At 40.2% G+C, this 24,595-nt stretch overlaps 1 protein-coding gene across 1 annotated transcript; it reads left to right on the forward strand.

Moving 5' to 3' along the window:
- Nucleotides 1-359: 359 nt before the first annotated feature.
- Nucleotides 360-24,595, forward strand: heca (hdc homolog, cell cycle regulator). Its single transcript, XM_017701067.2, has 4 exons — nucleotides 360-810; nucleotides 3,714-4,766; nucleotides 9,305-9,459; nucleotides 23,920-24,595. Exons 1-4 carry the CDS (start codon nucleotides 612-614, stop codon nucleotides 24,082-24,084), a joined length of 1,572 nt encoding a protein of 523 aa, XP_017556556.1. The 5' UTR covers nucleotides 360-611; the 3' UTR covers nucleotides 24,085-24,595.

The raw sequence follows: 24,595 nt of genomic DNA on the forward strand, positions 1-24,595 counted from the left end.
ACCTACAATGTTTAAAGTTTTGAATCATCTTTATTCGCATGTTATCGATATATAACAACTTTTAAAAAAATCAGTCTGATGTCGATAAGTGTCCTTAGGACTCGATCTATATCTATATCTATCGAGTCTAGAGACCAGCATGCACGCCGAAAGAGGAAGTTCACCGAGAGAAAATGTCCGTGAATTCAAACATTTTATGCTGCAATTTCACGTTAGGAAATGTGATGATTCGTGATTTATTTGAACCGTTTTGTCTTTGACACCGATGTAACAAATGTGCCAGATAAGTTCGACTCGGTCGTACTCACGAATCGGTTCGAGTGATTCACCAAAAAGAGTCGGTTCAGAAGAACGACTCATTGGCGAGTCGGACATCGCCACTTCAGAGACAGGAATCAAAACAAGCCGAGCGGACACGCCTTCGCCATGGCTCTCGGTCTCCTGTCAGAAGAAAGCGCGCCGATCGCCACCGAACTCGCGCTTTAACGGCTGCGCGGACGCGCTCTGTCTCGAAACCGACAGACACGAATCAACGGGAGGACGATGGCGGGCGACGGTCGCTGACGGACGGACGGGCGCTTCTTCGACGAGCGAGCGAGAGCGCGGCCGCTATGCCCAACCAGAAGAGCGGCAAGGGGAAGAGAAACAAGAGGACGAACAGCAGCGGCGACGAGCAGGAAAATGGAGCCTCGGCGGCGGCGGCGGCGGCAGCAGCAGCAGCGGTGACTGCTGCGGCTGCGACGGGAGGAGCGCAGGGGGCCGCCGGAGCCACAGGAGGGGCTGCAGGAGCTCCGCTGACTGAGTACAGAGGTGGGGGCGAGAAAAACACCACCGCTGCCCACCGACTGTTTTGGTGGGGGGCGGAGGAGGAAGCCTGCCTCATGTGCTGCTGCACGATGCTGAAGCCAAATTACCTTCGTTTCTGGCACGAGGCTTCCTATTCGCCAGCTTCTTGCTCGGATTCTCCCGTTCCACCTTAAATGCTGAAGCCGTTGAAGCAGCCCGAGACGCTAGAATGTGGCTTGCCGCACCATTTAAGGTGGAACGGGAAAATTCGAACAAGAAGCGGACTTCTGCGAGTCGTTGTGCGATTCTGTCCGATAACTCGTTCGAGCCGATTCATAAGGTCAACTGAATCGAGCTTTATGTGGCGTCTACGCAGTGTTTACGTCCGCATCGCAGACTCAAATAAAACAATAGAGTTCGCGCTATAAAAACACGACAGAAACGCCACGCCGTCGCATTTTAAGAGCTTTCCGTCTGAACTAGTGTGGATTTTGAGCTGCTCAGTGCCAGTTCTCTTCGAGAGAGTCTAAGTCTGTGCTGGACATCTGAGTCTGATGCTTGCCGTTGTACGTGGCAAGCGGTGAAACTTATTGACAACGTGAGAAAAGGTAGCTACGTGACTACAAATAGTTCTTGTACATGAGTATAAGACTTCACTCCTCGTTGTGCCCCCCCTTTTCTTCCAGCACGAAACGAAAGTGAATCTCTGAATCCATTCGCTTGAACGGCGAGTTCGACAGAGTCGATTCGGCCAAACAGATTCGAACTTCATCACTTGGTTCCTCGCTCGCCCGGACCTGTTTGGAACGGGTCTCGGCGCGTCTCACTCTTTGATGCAGAATTTAGCTCGAACGCCATAACCTTGGCTCTACCTTGTGTTTTAGTGCTTCCTCGTCGTCGCCCTGCTCGACAAGGTTGCGTAGGCCTCGCTCAAGGGTACTCAGAGATTCAAAAGATTCATAAGATTCATGTCCTTCTTCCACGTGATGCCAAATCAAAGCAGCAGGACGTCCACTGTGCGTTATCAGTGGTTCAGTACCTGACACTGACTGATGGATAGTAGAGGTCAGCTTTTAGTAGTAGTACATCTTCATGCATCTGAGTGGTGTGTCAGTGTTTCTTATTTAATGCACAGACTCTGTAAGTGAGGAGGCACAACAATATATAAGACTTATATCAGTATCATCTGGTTTTTACCTATAACAGATGATTGAAATTGTATATATGTTTAAATTTGAGCCAATATTTAATGCCATATTCATTGTTTGCTGGAAGAGCAGAATGTTTAGGTGATGCTGCACTTCATTATATCACATGTATAACCCTATGGAAATGAGTGCTGTATCTACCTGGATGAGCATTATGAAAAAATAACATGTATTTCACTGCATTTGTATCAGAAAGAAACATTATGCTCATCCAATTATATTTAATCCCAATTTCTGCCTACGTTTTACAAATGCTTATCTACCTATGTTCGCCGTTTATCGCTGCTGTCGGAGCAAAACCTCGTATCTCTTTTTTTGTCGTTTTTCATTTTTTCACATAATTTGAGAACACCTGTTGTCCTTTACATTTTGTGCATTTGTCATGATGAATAGACCAACAGAAGTGACCCAGAATTGCTTGGAAAAAATGCTGGTTCCATTGACTTACATTAAAAGTAGAGTAGGTTTTTTCCTTCTCCTGTAAAGTTCCGACAATAACAAAACTCGTCCCGTATCAGCACATCCCTAAGAGTAGGTGTGCGGTATATTAAGTGGTATTCACGGATGAAATTGGGTCAGTATGTCCTCTCTATCTCTCTTTATCTCTCTCACGCTCCCTCCTATGCACACACAGCATCTCAGGAACACGCAGTCGGTCCAGGCGAAAGTGTTGCGTAATATTTTTTCTTTTGAGCGCTCTTCTTTGTGTGGGTAGCTCACCCACAGAGTTTGCACAAATAGAACACTAATTCTTAGAATTCATTGAGGTTGCACTGTGGCACCACGAGTCCTCTGGTCTATTGATAAATGTGCATTTATGAATCGTCCAAGGTCTGATTTACAAGGAGTCGCTTTGAGGTGATTGATTTCTAAGCCTCAGCTATTTAGCTGATTGAATTAGCAGTCCCAATACGCTGCTCGGCTGAATTTTTATGAAACCCTTTGATGGATTTATTCACTCAGATGTATTCGCTTTACTCAAATCTCTAACACGTCCAGTACGGCTGAAAGATGAATCGGTTTTATGTTGAAATCGCAATTTAAGATGGTGCAAATTTCAAATCGCAAGAGCTGTGATTTTTATAGCGTACACTTTTAAATAAGAGTCCTGCAAGGTTCTTAAAAAAAAAAGACAATCATTTTAAATAGAACCATCAACGCTCAACGACCCACTTCGTGGGTCGCATGGTGACATTGTTCTTCAGATTGAAGGAAAATATGTTGTATATGGTTCTGTTATTGTTACAATGTCAAACTTATAACAGCAGAAGAGCATTTTGGTTCTATATATACTATATTGGCAAAAGTATTCACCCACCAATCCAAGTCACTGAATTCAGGTGCTCCAATCACTTTCATGGCCACAGGTGTATAAAACCAAGCCCCTAGGCCTGCAGACTGCTTCTACAGACATTAGTGAAAGAATGGGTCGCTCTCAGGAGCTCAGTGAATTCCAGCATGGTACCGTGATCGGACGCCACCTGTGCAACAAGTCCAGTCGTGAAATTTAACTAAATTTTCCACAGTCAACTGTCAGTGGTATCATAAGAAAGTGGAAGCAATTGGGAACGACAGCAACTCAGCCATAAAGTGGCCGGCCACGTAAAATGACAGAGCGGGGTCAGCAGTCTTTTATGATCTGTTTTAGAGTTTAAAAGTCGTGTAGTGAACTGAAGGCTTAAGGTAAACATTGCCTGTGTTTTGTTCTGTGTTTTTCAGAGGCGCCATGCGCCACCCCTCTGGTGTGTAGCGTGGGCCGTGCAGTGGACCTGGAGAAGGACGAATACCAGCGGGTGCTGTGCAACAGTGAGCACTGTCCCTTTGGCAACTGGATGCACCTGCAGTGCTTCTATGAGTGGGAGAGCAGCATCCTGGCACAGTTCAACTGCATCGGTCGCGCCCGCAGCTGGAACGAGAAGCAGTGCCGGCAGAACATGTGGACCAAGAAGGGCTACGACTTGGCCTTCCGCTTCTGCTCGTGCCGTTGCGGCCAGGGCCACCTGAGGAAGGACACAGACTGGTACCAGGTCAAGCGGATGCAGGACGAGCGCAAGAAGAAGGTGCTGCCGGAGAAGAGCGGTGCCAAGGCCAAGGAAGGAGGTGCTTCTGGTGGGTGCGGAGGGGAGGCCCCGGAGGAGCCCAAGAAAGGGAAATCGTCCAATAAGCTGGCTCACCGAGGCTCTAACCAGGAGCTGGCCCGCCGCCAGTCTGTGGACCGGCAAAACTCTCAGGAGAGAGGCCAGGCGGGTCTGACCTGTGACTCACCTGGACAGTCGCCGCCCTCGGGCTTCTCCTTCTTCTCCCCTCAGCAGGCAGTTGGCCCGCGCAGCTCCCGGCATCTAGGTGAGTTCCTGAAGAGCGCCGTCCACATGGAGGGTGGCCGGAAGCACCTTTTGGCCACCCGCGGGGCAGCACACCCTGACCACGGGGCCGCAGCGGCTGGCCTGTGCCTGCCTCGCCTCATGCCAGGCGATAACCCTGTGCAGTTTCTGCAGAGGCTGGACCTCTCCGAGCTGCTGGCGCATATCCCCCGCCACAAGCTCAACACCTACCACGTGCGCATGGAGGACGACGCGCAGGCCGGCCAGGGAGAGGACCTGAGAAAGTTCATCCTGTCGGCGCTGAGCGCCAGCCACCGCAACGTGGTCCACTGCGCCCTGTGCCATCGCACGCTGCCCATATTTGAGCAGTTCCCACTGGTGGATGGGACGCTCTTCCTCAGTCCTTCTCGCCATGACGAGATTGAGTATGACGTGCCGTGCCATTTACAAGGTGAGGTTCTGGTGTTACGTACCTTAGCTGTAGTTGCTCGTATTAAACTCAGTTTTATTTAAAAGAGCGCTGTCTTTTATCAAGAATATGAGTTTTCTGCTGTTCAAAAGATTGGAATAATTTAGTTGTTTTATATACAATAACAAATACTGTACATCTACAAAAAATACAGTGTAGATTTAAATATCAAATACACACAAGGCATGTCTCGATCTGACCCATGGGTCGCGATTAGAGCTGATCCAGGCATTACCGAACAAATTCTATTCATATGCAGCGGTGTTAATCAGTGTTTGTGTCATAATTGTGTCAAAGTCTAATAAAACTTGTAATGAAACTGTGATACAGTTGGTGGTGTAAGTGCAAAAATACACCATGCTGTACCGTAAAATATTGTCACCAGTGAGCTACGGTTGTAGATCAGTGAACCTATTATTAAATTCGGACACAATTATAGCAGAAAAACGGACAAATGAAAGCTTGTTAATGCTCCACGAAGGAAAATAGCTCCAGTCTAGCGCTGCTGCATGTCAATGTTAATAATTAAAGCATAGCAACGCAGGACTTTCATGGTGTCTACACTGGAAAAGTTAAGACTTATTTAATAATAGCATATTTAAAAGCAGCATCAGTAGCCCCCATTAGATTAAACAACACTGATGAAAGTTTCAGGGAAGCAACGTCCGTATAAAAGTAGGCAAAGGGTCATTCAGCTGTCTATCCTCTAGTTTATTCATTTTTGGCTGTTTTAACTATGTTTTGATGAAAGGCGACAGACTTAACCGCAGTATTTAAGGTGGAACATCAGTGTGATGTGATGTAACATGTCGGAAATAGAAAGAGGGCGTTTACCAAAAATGGGCCTCTGCCACTCGTGTCTTCTCGTTGCTGCGTTACAGACAAATAAAGTGGGAAGATATTAAAGAGGCTTGTTCCGAATGCCTTCATCGGAAGATACTGTCACTCATAGAATGCCTGTTAGCCAATCACATGCAAGGTCAGAATTAAATATAATAATAATGGATTGAATATCGGCCATAAATGTCTGATCCAGTTCCAACCCCTGAAAGTATGAATATGAAAATCTAAAATACATGGTGATTCAAAAAGATTCATCCAGTTTTAAAATGATTTATTTCTCTTGTAACTCATTACAGATCAATGCAGTGAACTGTAAACGGTTTAAATGAGCATAAAGTTTATTATGTAATTGTACAAGGTCTCAGTCTGAACCTCTTCCAGCTGTACGGACATCAACACCACAGTCAAACTCATCCCATACTGGATTGAGCCTGTCGGGTGTCGCTGTACTCACAGCTCTTTCAGTGGGATTTCGGAGATCATCCAGTGCTGTGGAACCAACGATGAAAGTTCTGAGCTGTTGGAGGTTCACTGCCCACGAAAATCACGCTGCACAGTTATGACAGATTCACTCTTATTGAAGTGGAGAACGCAGAACGCTTTCTGCTCAGGGGTCTCATCTCCTCTCAGACTGAAGGGAGGCAGTCAGAAACTCTATGACCCCCTCTTACAATTGGATTTTGATTGGTTTCTCGGCGCCACATGGATTAATATTTTTTTAATCACCCTGTATATGCGTAATATTTGCAGCGGCAGTGTTTGAGCTAGCCATTTTTCATCTAAACCCTGGCAGTCAGTCAACCTTCAAATCTAAAATACACTCCCTCTATGTTTTTTGCTTGCCAGTCGTAAGTGACTAAGCATAATGCTTCTGGTTTAAGACCAGCAGCAGAAACATATTCAAAACCAAGAGAAAGGATGAGTAGCGCAAATGCTAGAGCATTATGCGATCTTTCTGTGTTCACAGCAAACTAACATGGTTATTTCTCCTAAGTAGTCCACAAAAAATGTACCACTATGCATGTATCATGAGTTGAGTGAGTACACTGTAGAATATTAAAGTTCTGTATTAAAGTTGATCATAATCTAATATTAAAAACAGTATAAAACGATAATTTAAAAGCATATATGCCTAGAAACAACACACATCCACAATTGCACGTTATGCACATATTAAAAATGAAGTAATTGTACTGTATTGGCAGTTTAACATACGTTACCTAAGTGGTGTGGCTGTGTTATATATCGCTGCTCTTGGAAGAATCCCTGCTCCTTGTATTTCCATTTTTGACAGTTTTTTGGTTTTTGACATAATTTGAAAATACCTGTTGCTCTTTACATTGTGTGTAATTGTCATGAAGAATGGACCAAAAGAAATGAACTAGAATGACGTGGAAAGATGTCTGGTTCCACTGACTCACATTATGAGTAAAGTAGGTTTTTTCCTTTTCCTGAAAAGTTGCATTTTCGGATATGCAAGGTTTTGTTCCAACGACAGCGATATGAAAGAACAACGAGCAGTATGGAATTTTTTTGAACATTACTCATCATTAAAGTGGTCCAATTAGATCTAGGGAGAATGGGTAGTGATAAGCAAAAGTTTGGGTGCCCCTGGTCAAATTAAATATTTTGTTGATTTTCTAAGCAAAAATTAATGCACTTGGTCTACAGAGAACAAATATTGAAATGCAAGCTTACTATTTATTTATAATTTATTATAAATAGAATTTGTAAGTACTTACTGCCTGTTCTGGAGAAAAAAAACATAACATAAAATATTTTATTTTTTCAAATACGCAAATCAGTAGAAATTACGTGCCAACATTTGTAAGAAAATGCCATATTCTGTCTTCCCTGTATAAGATAACATATAATTCAGCACCCTCGGCAAACTGTGTTTGCACACAGAGGAATTAGACCTCATTTAACCCATCTGTACAGTGAAACACCCACATGCATACATACTAGTGAACACACACATATGAGGGCAGTGAGCACACTTGCCCGGAGCGGTGAGCAGCCCTATCCACAGCGCCCAGGGAGCAGTTGGGGGTTAGGTACCTTTCTCAAGGGCACCTCAGTCACATCTTGTCGGCTCAGGGGGTTGAACCGGCAACCTTCCGCTCACAAGGCTAGTTCCCTAATCTCCAGCCCACAACTGCACCCTCCCGTAGAGAATATTATCATTTATTTCCACTCAGATGCATACTTCATGTTTAGACAAAATGTTTTAAGGCCAAGATGCTATTAGATGATCAAAATGTGATTATCTTTTACATCATTCTTGACACACTTAAAATTTCTCATGTTTTAGAAATATCACTTAAGTGAATATCACATAGTAGTCTCTTAAACTCCTTGGGACCACCGGTGGTTCCAAAATGCATTTGGTCATGTTCTTCATAACGTTCATATTTCATAAGCTACATTCAGAAGCTGGGCGTCGCGTGAGGCTGTAACTCTTCTCTCCAGTCAAATAGATGGTGATGTCATTTTAAACCCTTATAATAAAAGAAGCTGAACTCAGTTTGTTTTTCTACTGAAAGTCGACCCGTTTTTCCCCAAATCTGGGGTATAAACTATAAACAGACGCCGTCTCTTCAGTGATCTGCTCTGTAAACATTACTTTTATAAAATAACACAAACAGCGTCTGAGATTTTTGGCTTTCAGCAGTAAATTGTAAACATATAGTGATATGTGTAGATCATAAAACACATGTTCTGTTCATTTGAGGGGAACTTGTATCAAAAGTAAAATAAAATAAACATTTACAATTATTTCATGCCGTTATAATATATTGAATAATTTGCCTTACTATTTGGTCACGTAAAATTCAGATGGACAAACCAAAATATACCCCTCAGAATAAGAGATTAAAATCACTTTGGTTTTATCTTATTCAAATTCCAACCCTTTAAATCTGTAAACGTTTGATTCGTAGTTTATTAAACTGGTATTAGAACATTAGCGATTGAAAATGAGCATATCTATAAAACAGAGCTTTGAATTGTGGTCATTTAGACCCAGCAGATCCATTGAATCCCTTCTGTAAATGATATACTTCATGCAAAGTGTATGAAAACTCAGCCTGACACAAATCAGTGTTCAGAGAGATGACGTTCCTTCTTTGAACAGCAGACATCAAACGTGGCTTTACTGTAGCACCACTTAGCCCTGTCGCTGTGATCGTGGTTGATTTGTTACTATGGTTCTATTAGAGCTGGAAGGTATGTGTGATGCAAAGTTGTGGGTACACAGCTGACGGCTGATAAACCAGGGAGAACAGTGAGTGGGTGGTGGCTGTTCCCTTTTCAGCTTTGTGCATTATGGGAAAAGGGTTTGCCAATGTCTGTTGGAGGCTACTGGAATAATCAGGCTGTTAGTAATGAGGTGTGAAATGAAATGAATGAGAAGAGTAAATCAAACTGACTGTAATGTGGAGTGAAATATTGGTTGGAGGGGCTTTTATCTGTACCATTGCAACATAACTTTCCAGAATGTTATCCATGATGTGTCATATTGTAATAGGGAAGACCAGAAAGATGACGGTACGTTAATGCAGCCTCTTCCTTGATCAAAGGCGAGGAATATCATTAAGCTCCAGGCAGAATACATATTCATTAATGGGGTAACTCATTTCCAGTCCTTAAACAATGCACTTCTCATATTTCTAAAGGGAGGCTGATGCACCTGTACGCTATCTGTGTGGACTGTCTGGAGGGGGTGCATAAAATCGTGTGTATAAAATGCAAATCTCGATGGGACGGAAGCTGGCACCAGCTGGGCACAATGTACACCTATGACATTCTGGCTGCTTCACCTTGTTGCCAGGTAAGTAGCGTATGAGTCCACCGGTAGAATAAAAGTGATGACCCTTTAGATTTTAATAAAATAGCAGTCAGTGGTGGACAAAGTACATAAACCATATACTTGAGTTAAAGTAGAGACACCCAAGGTAAAATATTCCTCTAGTAAAAGAAGAAGCTCTTCCCTTTAGACCTCCACTTGAGTAAAAGTACTAAAGTATTTACCTTCAAATGTACTTAAGTATAAAGTAAAAGTACTAAAAGAGTAATTATGGCTCTGATGTCCTGTTATCATTTTATAACAAGACTCTCTTCATGAACTCATTTTAAGTGAAAATCCTCCAGTGTCTCTCTTGGTAAACCAGTCTTTTAATAGAATGTCATTAATTAGTGACGCTGACGTCTATTAAAATGATCATAAGCACAAAACACTGAAGGCAAACAGTTTCCATCAGGGAGAACCGAGTGGCTCTGAAATCACTTTTTACAAACAAGCCAAGTTTAAGATTTATTTACAACTTGGTTCCAAGTTTAAGTTTAATAAAAACTGGCTTTAAACTCAGGATCACAAATGAGCTCCTTTACTATATTGATCTGTAGGTCTCTGTTCATAAACATAAACCAGCCCAAACTAATTTACTATAAAATGAAATGGTGTTTGTATAAATTCAGAAAAAAGCCGCGTCAGTCACGACTGCATATGTGGACATATTTCTATATTGTGCTCTATTTACACAAAGTTAGGTTAGTTCATCATTTATGTTGAACAGACTCTCCCAAAATTTTACGCTGCTGTGCTGATGTTGAACCGTGTGCTGCACTGGGTCGGTATGACCAACAGGTCAAAACAAGCTCTAAACAAAGTGACCGCTGTGCTCTTGCTTTGTGCTTCTTTCATTTTGACATGCTGCATTTTTATACACACAGAAACCAAAAGGAACAACAGATTTCTCAAAATGTAGTGGAGGAAAAAGTCAGATATTAGACTAATAATAATAATAAAAATAATAAATTAATTAATAAAAATAATAATAATTGTGTGCAATGACTCAGAGGTACAATAATTTGAACTGCTTTATACTAGATGTTTAATATTTATTATCACAGTCACCACCACTTTACTGTATTCATAAGAACTTAAATCTTGTGTACATATTGCAAATTTCTCTTTATCTTTGTTTTAAACAATTAAAGTGTTTATTCTTTTACAAAAATGGTTGCAACTGTAACAACTGCAATTTCCCTCTGGGATCAATAAAGGATTCTGATACTTTCGTTTTGACATGTTACGTTTTATACACACAGAAACCAAAAGGAACGACAGATTTCTCAAAATGTAGTGGAGGAAAAAGTCAGATATTAGACTTTGAAATGTAGTGGAGTGAAAATCAAAAGTCACCCAGAAAAACTTCAGTACAGATACACGAAAATCTACTTAGGTACAGAAACTAATTACATTTACTTAGTTACTGTCCACCACTGATAGCAGAGTTGTTTATATTGTGATTAGCCTTCTTATATATAGCACTCTGTAAACTCCTTGTGTTGGAGTTAAGTTTAGATGTGCTGCTTGACCGTCTGTGAGCCCTTTAGCGTTAAGGGCGTTTCTTATGTAATGTTTTCAGCTAAAAAAAAAGTCTGAAATCTTACTTGCTTTCTCACCATGACAACTTCAGTTAGGAACAAAGTTCTTACAGAACAACTTTTTCTTGTTAATAATCTTATTATAGAAACATCGTAACTAGGCAAAACTTCCTAGTGATGCTACATGTATCTACATTGAAAATGGTGCTTTGAGGGTGTTTCCCTAACAACTTTTTAAAAGCCCCAGACGCTGCAGACTGATCTCCACTCTCTTATTACCTTTGTATGTTAATGCTGATGATACAATATTACAGTGATGGTGGTGAGTAATGAGGAGACTGAGCTGAATGCGTGTCTTTTATTTGGCTAAAGCGTTTGGGAAACTGAAACTGCAGAGTGGCGATGCTCTGATAAACAGCACAAAGTGCTGATTCAATATTCTTTACTCCAAGTTTATCACGCTTTAGTTTTGTTTGACCTTTTTACATCGGCAATGGCAGCTGTCTGGCTAACTAACTTAATTATTTTGATTGCATGTTTATGTTTCAGCTCTGCGTGTATGGTCAGATGACAGCTGATTGTCGACTATGCTTTAGGTTAAGATTTATGCCATAAGATAAGATTTGTGTTTGTAATATGAATTTCTGGAAAGTACTAACTTGACCTGTTAGATCTTAAGACAAAAAGAAGAATTTTCTGTAATGTTCTGATCTTCTTTTAAGTCAAATGATGCAGACAATTATTTAGTTTTCCATTCATTTATTGAGCTAAGTGATCCAATGTAATATATTTCGTTTGGCAGCAGTATCTGAACCTCTAGAGCAGAGGTAACTGAAAGGCGGACTGTGGCTGTCTAATGCGGGCCTGGACCCTGTAACTGATAAACTATGGAGAATTATTTCATTTTGTTGGGGTGGTCTTATTTTAATCGCCATAGCTTTTCTAGCTTTTATGGTAGCTGTTGTAAATATCACACGTAACAATTCAATTCAATTCAATTCAAGTTTATTTATATAGCGCTTTTTACAACAAGGTTGTCACAAAGCAGCTTTACAGAAAAACAGGTCCACGCCTCTTATGAGCATCACCACAGTGAAGCCAATTTTGTGGTGACTACAGTGGTAAGGAAAAACTCCCTTTAAGAGGAAGAAACCTTAGAAGGGACCAAGGCTCAGTCCGAGGAACCCAACCCCCGTGGGTCGACCCGCACAGAAGAAACAGAACAGAAACAAGAACAACAGTACAAAGAGAGTGCAAGAAGATGGCTGGAACGCTGGAACCACGAATGGGGCACCTCCAGACAGGCCAACGGGGCATCTCGACAGATGTGAGAGAGATAGAGAGAGAGAACGGAGTGGGAGGGAAGAGAGATAGGTTAGAAGGGTTGTGTAGTGTAACACTACTCAGCCAATCAGATCTCTGCATTACGATGAGCACTGAGACTCGAGTGAGTTACGCCACACAGAGGAGGGATAAGGCGAGACACACAGTCAGAGAAGAAAGTGAGTCAGGAAGTTATTCCACATGACATGATCTAAAAAGAGAAAACTGACAGTAAATACTGTTGAAATTTGACTGAACTGGACTTTATTTGATCTGATATTCAGTTGTAAACTGTATAAGATGTTGATATTCCTTCTAGGCTACTTCAGTAAACAGTATACTGCACTGAATCATAATGCAGGTTAGACATTATGATGTTCCAGACCTTTGCTTCAGGAAATTTCCTCTAACTGGACCTTACTGAATTTTAATTAAAGATCCCTGCTCTAGAGGTTTCAGTTTGGTATAGGTGAAAATTACGAGGCTCGGTCAGTTGGATGGCAATCAGGTACGAATGTAGCTGACCTACTCTATTTTAAAAAACTTTCGATCTGAGTATCCACCATCAAAGTCAGGTCTTTACCACACACATTTGTTAGTGCATGTCATGTCTCAGTCAAATAAGATTTATAAGGACCTTAGAAAAACATTTGTTGATGCTAATTAGACCAGAAGAGTCATATATCCATCTAGCAGTATTAAGTTTGGGGCTGTTTTGCTGCTGCTGGATCTGGACAGCTTGCCGTGAGCTGTGCATTTTGGATTGTATCAAGTAATTCATACTGTCGCCATTGGTGACGCTCACTGGGTCTTGGACCCAGGTTTGTCTGTATAGCTGCTTTGTGACAGCACCTGTCGAAAAAAGCATTATATAAATACACTTTGACTTAACAGTTACTGTTTGTTTGCTGAATTTGACTTATGGAGGGCAGGATGTATATGTACTATGTAGCCTGTGTAAAAGTTATTTCACAATGTATGTTAAACTTTTGCATTAAACTATTTAGGTTTATTCATTGTAGAGGATGTGTTAAATTTTTTCACGTAGAAAATCACCAAAATATTTGACTGGGCTTGCCCAGACTTTCAGTCGTATACAGTTTTGACATTGATTGCAGTTGCATTGTTTGAACACCAAAGTTCACAAACCAGCAGCAACAATGAACAGCTCATTCCAGGAGGTTCATTAGTAACATGGATACAGGCAAGTCAGATTTTGACTAAAGTATCAAATCAAATAAGTCATATGCTGAGTTCTTAAAGTGCTTGGTTCAGCGAAAAGTCAAACTAAAGTGATGTTTGATATCTGACTGGTATTTCTCTAGCTTGCAGTGGGAGATGTTGCAAACAAATACTGGACTTGAACCGTCACCGTGTATTAACGTCACCCTTAATACACCCCAAAATAACAATGTAATGCTTCAAAAATCTTCAAAAAAAAGTAAAATGGCATAGATAGATCTTATTTAACATTTAAGCTAAAACTACCTTTTCACTTGCATAACACTCCCCTTTGTAGTACTACTCGTCACTGCGGCAGTGGTGGACAGTAACTGAGTAAATGTAATTAGTTACTGTACTTAAGTATTTTTTTGTGTATTTGTGCTGAAGTTTTTCCATTCTGGGCGACTTTTTACTTTCACTTCACTACATTTCAAAGTCTAATATCTGACTTTTTCCTCCACTACATTTTGAGAAATCTGTCGTTCCTTTTGGTTTCTGTGTGTATAAAACGTAACATGTCAAAACGAAAGAATCAGAATCCTTTATTGATCCCAGAGGGAAATTGCAGTTGTTACAGTTGCAACCATTTTTGTAAAAGAATAAACACTTTAATTGTTTAAAACAAAGATAAAGAGAAATTTGTAATATGTACACAAAATTTAAGTTCTTATGAATACAGTAAAGTGGTGGCGACTGTGATAATAAATATTAAACATCTAGTATAAAGCAGTTCAAATTATTGTACCTCTGAGTCATTGCACACAATTATTATTACACATATGAACAGTACTATTAGGTATTGAGTATTGCACAGATGGACCACACTTGTGAATCACACACCGAGGGAGGAGTTGTAGAGTTTGATGGCCACAGGTAAGAAGGCCACAAGGCGCTCTGTGGTGCATTTCTGTAGAATGAGTCTTGCACTGAATGTGCTCCTGGAGCACCAATCAGGGCACAGCGGTCACGTGCAGCACACGTGACCCAGTGCAGCACACGGTTTAACAGTGCAGCAGCGTAAAATTTTGGGAGAGTCTGTTCAACATAAATGATGAACTAACCTAACTTTGTGTAAATAGAGCACAATATAGAAATATGTCCACATATGCAGTCGTGACTGACGCGGCTTTTTTCTGAATTTATACAAACACCATTTCATTTTATAGTAAATTAGTTTGGGCTGGTTTATGTTTATGAACAGAGACCTACAGATCAATATAGTAAAGGAGCTCATTTGTGATCCTGAGTTTAAAGCCAGTTTTTATTAAACTTAAACTTGAAACTAAGTTATAAATAAATCTTAAACTGAATCTTTGCTTGTGTGTAAAAAGTGATTTCAGAGCCACTCGGTTCTCCCTGATGGAAACTGTTTACCTTCAGTGTTTTGTTTGCTTATGATCATTTTAATAGACGTCAGCGTCACTAATTAATGACGTTCTATTAAAAGACTGGTTTACCAAGAGAGACGCTGGAGGATTTTCACCTAAAATCAGTTCATTAAGTGAGTCTTGTTATAAAAATGATAACAGGACATCAGAGCCATAATTACTCTTTTAGTACTTTTACTTTATACTTAAGTACATTTGAAGGTGAATACTTTAGCACTTTTACTCAAGTTGAGGTCTAAAGGGAGGAACTTCTACTTTTACTGGTGTAATATTTTACTACTTTAACTCAAGTACATGATTTGTGTACTTCCTACAGCTTCCTAACTGTAAGACAGCTAGAAGTTGCATCTCAAATAACGATGAAGCTGTGAGGTGTTGCGTTCCATTTTTATAAATATCTTTTTTTTTTTTACTTTTCTGTTCCACCTTAATGGTGCAGCATTTCCACCATGGCACTTGTATGGAAATCGTGATTTAACTACTGCATCATGTAAGCCTGAAAATTCTGAATCAAAATCCGGCTTCAGCTTCATCAGAATCTCTTTGAATGCAGTGATTATTTTTCACCTGGCAATTACAAGGCAGATCACGTATGGGACATTCTAAAATCTGCAACTGTTCTGGGTAATTTTTGGTGGATTTGAGTTGAGCTTTGTCATTTTCACTGTCCTTTTTGTGTTTACTTAGCTGCTGCCATGCCATATGCAGCTAACATGCTTGATAAACTTGCTTAACACAGTTTGACAGTGAAAATAAATATCTTTTTTTATCATCTTCAATACTGATTTGTTCAAGCGCTGGCAACAACAGCTCATCCTTTTTGGCAGACACTCATCAGAGCCCACACAAGAATCACAGTGAAATCATTGGTGAGAGGTTTAGAATCATTGTATGTTCCTTTCTTTGGTGCTTTGACTCTGTGTTGTCTTTATTTTGTTTGGATAATGCTGTTTTGAGGGTAACTAAACAGATGCAGCTCTAAACAGACCAATAGAAATATTCTAATATTACTTGAAGTCTCGTTCCACTAAAAACACCATTAACAATTTGGAGGTAGAAGGTTGTGTAGCAGTGATATGACATTGATTACTTGATTATTTGATTCATTATTCTAGTTGAGTTGAATGCATTTTGATCTCTGAGAAATTGGGTTTGTTTAGCGGCGAGGCTGAGGACTGTACTGATTTAGTGCATGTTGAAAAGCCTCATTCAAACCTCTCAGTAAAACTTTGTCATTTCTTGTATTATCTTTAGAGACCAGGTTAAGAACGTAGCAAATATGTTCTGATTAAACATTGTGTGAGTGAGAAAGCTTCTGTGAAAAGATTGACAGTGTCTTGATTATAATCTTCTTGAAATGTAAAGAACTTTAATGAACATGCCGTCTTTCGATGTTCCTGGGTAGATGACAGTATTGCCTGGATTCATAAAGCCACTGCTGTGGAATCAGCCTTGTCTGTCTTTTTTTTTTCTCTAGAAAATCACAGCCTTAAAGATTAGATTCGATTCAACTTTGTGCAGAATACAGGTACAGAGCCAATGAAATGCAGTTAGCATCTAACCAGAAGTGCAAAATACATTATTATTTACATATGAACTGCCGAAGGATGGTATAGTGCAGGGCAGGGGTCTTTAATTAAAATTCAATGAGGTCCAGTTAGAGAAAATTTCCTCAAGCAAAGGTCCGGAACATCATAATGTGCCATATACTGTTTAGTGAAGTGGCCTAGTAGGAATATCAACATCTTATACAGTCAACAACTGAATATCAGATCAAATAAAGTCCAGGTCAGTCACATTTCTCAATATTTACTGTCAGTTTTCTCTTTTTAGATCACGTCATGTGAAATAATTTCTTCTCTGATGGCTGTTTCTCGCCTCATCCCTCCCCTGTGAGGCTAGAAAAGTTTCGCCGATTAAAATAAGACCACCCTATCAAAATTAAATCACTTAATACCATTTACTAGTTTATAGGTCCAGGTGCGCGTAGGACAGCGTTTGGGTCCGGACTCGGAACGTGGTGCACCTATTAGTGACCTCTGGTGTAGTGGTTAAAAAAATTTTGATATGCAAGTATAAATATAATGTGCATATATACAGAGTGAGTGGAGAGCATACAATGAGGTAGTATGTCCTGTGAGGGCAGCATATGTAAAGATATGCAGAGTAAACCTGTACAGTAACTGTTGGTGCAAAAATGAGTAGTGCAGTAATAAACTGTGCCAATATGAATAGTGCAATAATACTAGGATGTAAAGTACAATACAGTACAGTGAGTGCAAAGATGCGGTTAAAGTGACGGTGTGGCGGTCAGCAGGGTCACAGCCTCAGGGAAGAAGCTATTCCTGAGCCTGCCTGTGCGGGAGCAGAGGCTCCTGTAACGCCTGCCAGATGGGAGGAGGGTAAAAAGTCTGTGGTTAGGATGAGAAACATCCTTGATGACGTTTCTCGTTCTGCCCAGGCAGCCCTTATAGAAAAGGATGATTCTTTTACATCCAAACTGTATTCAAGAAAGTTAGCGAACATCTTTGATAAAGACAGGCATTGAGAGCTGTTGGACCCAGTCAGGTACCACACTGTTCATATCCAACGCTGTAATTTCACACCAGACATCTTTTGAGTATTTATTTGAGTTATTTAAGCCAAGATTAAAATCACAGACAGGATTCGTCTGTGATTTAAGTAAAAGATTTAAGTAAAAGACTGTCCTTTTCCACGTGACACAAATATCTTTCAGCTAAAATCTCATTTTTTATTGTGCTCAGGGATCATGTGCGACAATTTGCAGAAAAGTGAAAAGTGTGATAATCTCAAAATAATGCATGAGCAAATAAAAGTCCCAGAGTTGCACCCACCTTCTCTGTACAGTCAGAATATGTAGTTCAGCCCTGTGGGTTTCACTTCCTCGTCTCAAACCACTGACTTGCATCTCTACTGGTGCATTGTTAGTTTGTTTCCTAGCTACAGAGGTTTTGGTGACTGTTATATTATATGTTACTATATTAGATGACCTATATTTCTTCAACGCATCAAAATAACATTTCATTTCACTTTCTGTTGCATTTATTGATCATGTACTGGTGCTTGTTTCTTTTCATTGTAGAATTAAAATAATATACAACCCCATTTCCAAAAAGGTTACTTGCCGTGATCTTTGGGCCCTCAGACATGATTCTGTAGTGGAAATCGCTGCGTGGGCTCAGAAACACTTCTGAAAACCACTGTCTGTGCAAACAGTTCATCACTGCATCCACAAATCCAAGTTAAAACTCAAACACAAAGAAGAAACCAAATATAAACAGGATCCATAAATGCTGCCACCTTCTCTGGGCCCGAGCTCATTTAAAATGGACTGAGGGGAAGTGGAAAAGTTTCCTGTGGTCAGATGAATTTTAAATTCTTTTTAAAAAATCATGGACACTGTGTCCTCCAGGCTAAAGACCACTCAGCTTGTTATCAGTGCACAGCTCTAAAGCCAGTATTCATGATGGTTTAGTGGGGCATTAGTGCACATGGCATGGGTGATGTGCTAATCTGTGAAGGCACCATTAATGCTGAACGATATTTACAGGTTTTGGCAACATATGTTGCCGTCCAGACGACGCCTTTTTCATCAAATGTACAAACAGTTGAAGTTTACAGATTATCTGACCAGTGATGAGTTATACCAAATTAAGCTAGCAGTGCAATGGCCACAGTAGTTAAGTGATAGACCAACACCATACTGAGTACAAAAGTCAAAATTTTAAAAAAATGTTTGGGTCAAAATCCAGAGACTATGACACTATAACAGTTATCAATTAAAATTTTGTTCACAGATTTTCTTATTTTGCTCATTTTACTGGAAACAAAATGTTAACTTGTGAAATTCTGCAAACAAACAGCAGTTCTGAATTAATATTACCTCATTTTAACAAAAACATGTAATTTGATTAAGCATGCCCACACTTTTGCATATGACTATAAATGAACTATAAACTTAGGATGAGCATTTCTGTGAAATTTGATGTTCTATTTCTTAAGGCATTATTTAAAAAGTGTTCTGATAACGTATTTTCTAGAAGGTTGCAGCTGTACAAGATGAGCCACAAAATGAAGCAGGTATTCAGAGGAGATTCAGGCCATTTAACAATGACCGACTGGCTAACGCATGGGAAATTGCAGTGTTTCAGTAGCAACACATATAATTCCACATAAATGTATGTATACTATGCAAAAAATAGAAATAAGTAAAGACGTACGTTAGGCAGAAAAAAAATGGAAACTTAGGCAGAAAAATAAAAATAGACATAAGGCAGGCAGAAAAAGGTAGAAATAAAAATAGACATAAAATCGACAAGTTAGAAAAATTGAAATAAAAATAGACATAAGTTAGGCAGAAAATAGAAATAAACAGACAAAAATAGACAAGTTAGACAAAAAATTTAAATAAAAATAGACAAGTTTGGCAGATTAAAAATATTGAAATTAAAATAGACAAGTTTGGCAGAAAAAAATGAAATAAAAATAGACGTAAGTTTGGCAGAAATAAAAAAAAAAAAAAAATAGGTCCAAGTTAGGCAGGAAAAAATAGACATAAGTTAGATAGTAGAAATAAAAGGCCCCACTTTATAGTATGTCTCTAATAACTAGGTATTTACACATGAACAACATATGCATTAACACTGTAACTACTGATGATTTAGTCACTGTTACAAATGGATTAGAGAAGTACAGCCTATGTAATTACACGAGTGTATCTTCTACAGAGGAGCTTCACTGTAGTTTAGTTTTAAAGTTACACTGTAAAGTGGACAGTCCCTGTGTAGCTGTTATGTATGTACTGTGTAATAATGCAGTAATACAGACACTGATTTGGGTTTAATGCAATACTTTTCCAGTGCAGTAATCAAAGCTAAATAGCAAACAGTGCAAAGACAAAAGACAGTAAAAGACCAGATAAAATGTGCATAGTCAGTAAGTGCAAGTATCGTGCATAGACAAAATGTGCATATGCAAAGGTTATAGCAGGTATACTTGACTTATAGACAATATGTGCATAGTCAGATATTCAAGTGTATCAGGTATATAGACAGACATGTGCATGGTGAATTGAAGTACTAGTGGTGCAAAAAGAGGTGTAAACAGTGATCTGTATATAAAGTGTACAGTGCAGGTAGAGAGTAGCAGCATCCCAAAAAGTACGCTGAAGGTCAAGCACTGAGGAGGTCTGCTGCAACGCAGACAGCAGAGGCTACCGGTAACGTCACAGCAACACCAAAACAAACAACGCTAACACAAGCATCTGAGAGAGGTGCTCCGTGTGAGAAGACAAGTAAACAATGGAAAGAGGTAACAGAAGCATAACATTTTATCTGGCAAAGGTTATGGATCCTATCAAAACAGTGGAAAACAAGGAGTTCCAAAGACCTCCTCAAAGTAGCTGATCCGCGGTATGAGTGCTGGGACTCACTGAGAAAAGCACATGGCCTGCATGACCACAGACAGTGGGGCTAATATGGCAAGGGCTTTGGAGTTCAATGGCTGGACTCGTCTGCAGTGCTTTAGCCACAGACTTCACCTAGCTGATTAAAATAACTGATTATTTGAATGCTATAAAATGTAATTTAATGTAATATAAAAATGTATTTACCTTTTAAAATAAATGTTAATTTTTTGACTATTGCACACACAGATTAAAATCTGTTCAAAAAGATGTTTTGGCCAAAATGGTCTGGTATTCTTTTGTTCTTTTAGCACTATATTTTTAATGGGGAGATTAGTTTGGTTGTACTGTTTATCCATCCATCCATCCAGCTTCTCCGTCAGGGTCGCGGGGGGGTGCTGGAGCCTATCCCAGCAGTCTTCGGGCGGAAGGCAGGATGCACCCTGGACAGGTCGCCAGTCCATCACAGGGCAGACAGACAGACACAGACAGTCACTCACACCCAGGGGCAATGTAACATGTCCTGTCATCTAACACGGCCTGACTGCATGTCTTTGGACTGTGGGAGGAAACCGGAGAACCCGGAGGAAACCCACGCAGACACGGGGAGAACATGCAAACTCCACACAGAGAGGACCCTGGTCGCCCGGCCGGGGAATCGAACCCAGGCCCTCCTCGCTGTGAGGTGACAGCGCTACCCACCACGCCACCGTACCGCCCGTTGTACTGTTTAGTTACTAGCAAAATAGCATTAAAAACCAACATGAAAAAGAATCGGGATAAAATTGTGGTCATGGTCCTGCAAAAAAAAACAAACAAAAAAAAAAAAACATGAAATATTTTTTGCAATATCACCCATCACTATCTTAAATAAAAGTTAACGTACTTTTACCGGTGAATGTTTGTGCTGTTTAGAATTTAAAAGTGAGTGTCTCTGTCTCTGAGTGTCCTCCAGAAGCACCTCCATTGTGTTGTGATTGGCTCATCTGCGTTTCTGTAGTTGGATGTGTTTCTGTATTGTGTAGCATCTGTGTCGTCATTTCGATGAAACAACTGTTTTCTGAGGTTTTTTTGTTTTTGTTTTTTTTCCCCCAGCCTTTTTTTAAAATTATTTTTTTTTATTTGCAGTCTGTTGGGTCTTCATGGCCACCATAGATATCTGTTAATGACGCATGGTTTTCATCACACAAGTGTTTACAGTACAGAATACAGAAACCTTTACATTACATTGCAGTTATGGTGGATGCCTGCAGTTTACCAGCAAGATGTTTTCTATTAAGTACTACACGTAATTATACTACTAGTAGCACAACTACTACTGCTACTACTACTAATCATATTAATTATTATTATTACCTTTTTAATTACTGCTATAATACATATGAATAGATGAGATGGTAATATTGAAGGTAAATCAAGTTCATGTAAACAGGAGACTCATTTGGGACTCATTATTAAATATGTAAATAGATACTTTTATACTTTATTTTATTTCTCTTGTACTTTAACGTCTGTCTTCCTTTATTTCTGATTTGTATTTTTCTGTATAAAGATCTGTCTGTCCACCTATCTGTTCATCTGTCTATCTCTCTGTCTCTCTATCCGTCTGTCCATCTATTTGTCCATCTATCTGTCAATCATTGTGAAAACAGTGGCGTTGCTGCCTATGAGAGGAAGCTGTTATTAGCATAATAACAAACCCTAACAGACTAATATGATTTCTACTTGCGCACACACATTTTTATTGTGTACAGTTATCCAAAATCATGTCTGGAATTAAGCAAATTTTACATCTTCCCTTCTAGAGTGTAAAAGTATGAGTCAAAACTACTCTTCAGTTGCTACCATGCATACTAACAGCACTGCTGCTATAACTTCCATGCAAGTAAACATTACATTCTGTATAAAGTGGTAGTTCTTAGTGGTCATGTACTGGTGCTGGTTGACTTTATCCCCACTTCAAAGTGTGAAACATTGCCAAATGACTTGTGCTTAAACTACGAGGTGAGAATTTCCAAGTTCATGTTTAAACCTGACTGGCTAGTTTGCTCTCTGACATGTTGTAGCTGTGCTGTGGGAGTTAATCTGGTGTTATTAGTTTAACTTTTACAGTTACTCTCCACAGCTAATTCCCATTTCTATACAGTGATATTAATCTGCTCAAATACACTATATTGCCAAAAGTATTCACTCATCTGACTTCACACGCATATGAAATTGACATCCCATTCTTAATCCATAGGGTCTAATATGATATCGGCCCACCCTTTGCAGCTATAATAGCTTCAACTCTTTTGGATAGGCTTTCTACAAGGGTTAGGAGTGTGTTTATGGGAATTTTTGACCGTTCTTCCAGAGGCGCATTTGTGAGGTCAGACACTGATGTTGGACGAGAAGGCCTGGCTTGCAGTCTCCGCTCTAATTCATCCCAAAGGTGTTCTGTCAGGTTCAGCTCAGGACTCTGTGCAGGCCAGTCAAGTTCTTCCACACCAAACTGACTCACTGGAACTAAGGGGCTGAGCCCAACTCCTGAAAAACAACCCCACACCATAATCAGTTCCATGGCCACAGGTGCATAAAATCAAGCATCTAGGCATGCAGACTGCATCTACAAACGTTTGTGAAAAAATGTGTTTGTGAAACATTTGTGAAAGGCGGGGTTAGCATCCTGCCGACCACTTCATGGCTGAGTTTCCGTCGTTCCCAATCACTTCCACTTTGTTATAATACCACTGACAATTGACTGTGGAATATTTAGTAGTCAGGAAATTTCACGACTGGACACAGGTGGCGTCCGATCACGGTACCATGCTGGAATTCACTGAGCTCCTGAGAGCGACCCATTCTTTCACTAATGTTTGTAGAAGCAGTCTGCAGGCCTAGGGGCTTGGTTTTATACACCTGTGGCCATGGAAGTGTTTGGAACAACTGAATTCAATTATTTGGATGGGTGACTGAATAATTTTGGCAATATAGTCTATAAGTTAACTTACTTTTACCGGTGAATGTTTGTGCTGTATATAATTTAAAAGTCCGAATGTCTCTGTTGTCTCTAAGTGTCCTCCAGAAGCACCTCTGTTGTGTTGTGATTGGCTTGTCTGCGTTTCTGAAGTGGCATGTGTTTCTGTATTAGCAGCACGTTTATGAAATGTAGTGTCATTATTGTCATTTTGATGAAAGCTTGTTTTTAAATGCAGTTTGTTGGATCTTCTATCCGGTGTCAACCAGAGGAGGATGGGTTCCCCTTTTGAGTCTTGGCTCCTCTCAAGATTTCTTCCTCTTGCATTTTTTTTTGCCGCTGTTGCCACTGGTGATGCTCATGGGGGCTCGGACCTTGATTTTTCTGTAAAGCTGCTTTGTGACAGCACCTGTTGTAAAAAGATGCTATATAGATGAACTCTGTCTTGACTTGACTCTTCTTTGCCACCATAGATGTCAGTTTATGTTTGATCATTTTTGGCTCGCCGTCTCACCGGCCAAGTGTAAAAATATTCAAATGAGTGTTCTGTTAAAATGGTGTCACCTCTCTCTCTTCTCACAGGCCAGACTGAACTGCAAGCACTGTGGAAAGCCCGTCATTGATGTCCGGGTGGGCATGCAGTATTTCTCGGAGTACAGCAACGTGCAGCAGTGTCCACACTGCGGTAATCTGGACTATCACTTTGTCAAGCCATTCTCCTCCTTCAAAGTTCTGGAAGCCTATTGACGAAAGTTGTCATTGCATGCTAGTTTACTTTTTCTATTCATAGGTATCTTATTTGGGAACTTTTTTTCTCTGGTGGGTTTTAGTTCGAGATTTATAAAGGCAGGAGAGAAATTGGAATGATGGCAGGTGAAATAATTGCGGAAGAAAGGGGTGAGGGAGCGCTTCACTATCTGTTCCTAAGGCTACGTTCACATTTCCAGGCTGAAGTGGAACAAATCCGATTTTCTTGCCCAGGCTGTGTGGACACAAATCTGATGGATTCAAATCCAACCTGAACCACTTTCATATGTGGTCCTAGATCGGATACGTGTCTGATTTGTGGCCGTGTGACGCGCCGATCAGAATTCATATGCTTTTTTTTTTGCTGTGTGTGCACATCAGTCAGCGTTACTATGGCAACAGCGCCGAACAGATGTTAAAGCCTGTAAACGGTGGAAAAGCAGCTCCTCTCACCTTTTTCTCCTTCATCTGGCTCTAATAATGAAGCTGAGAGCTGATCAGAGTTAATGAT

The sequence above is a fragment of the Pygocentrus nattereri genome, chromosome 4 (assembly GCF_015220715.1).
Source record: "Pygocentrus nattereri isolate fPygNat1 chromosome 4, fPygNat1.pri, whole genome shotgun sequence".
In the NCBI taxonomy this organism is placed as follows: Eukaryota; Metazoa; Chordata; class Actinopteri; order Characiformes; family Serrasalmidae; genus Pygocentrus; species Pygocentrus nattereri.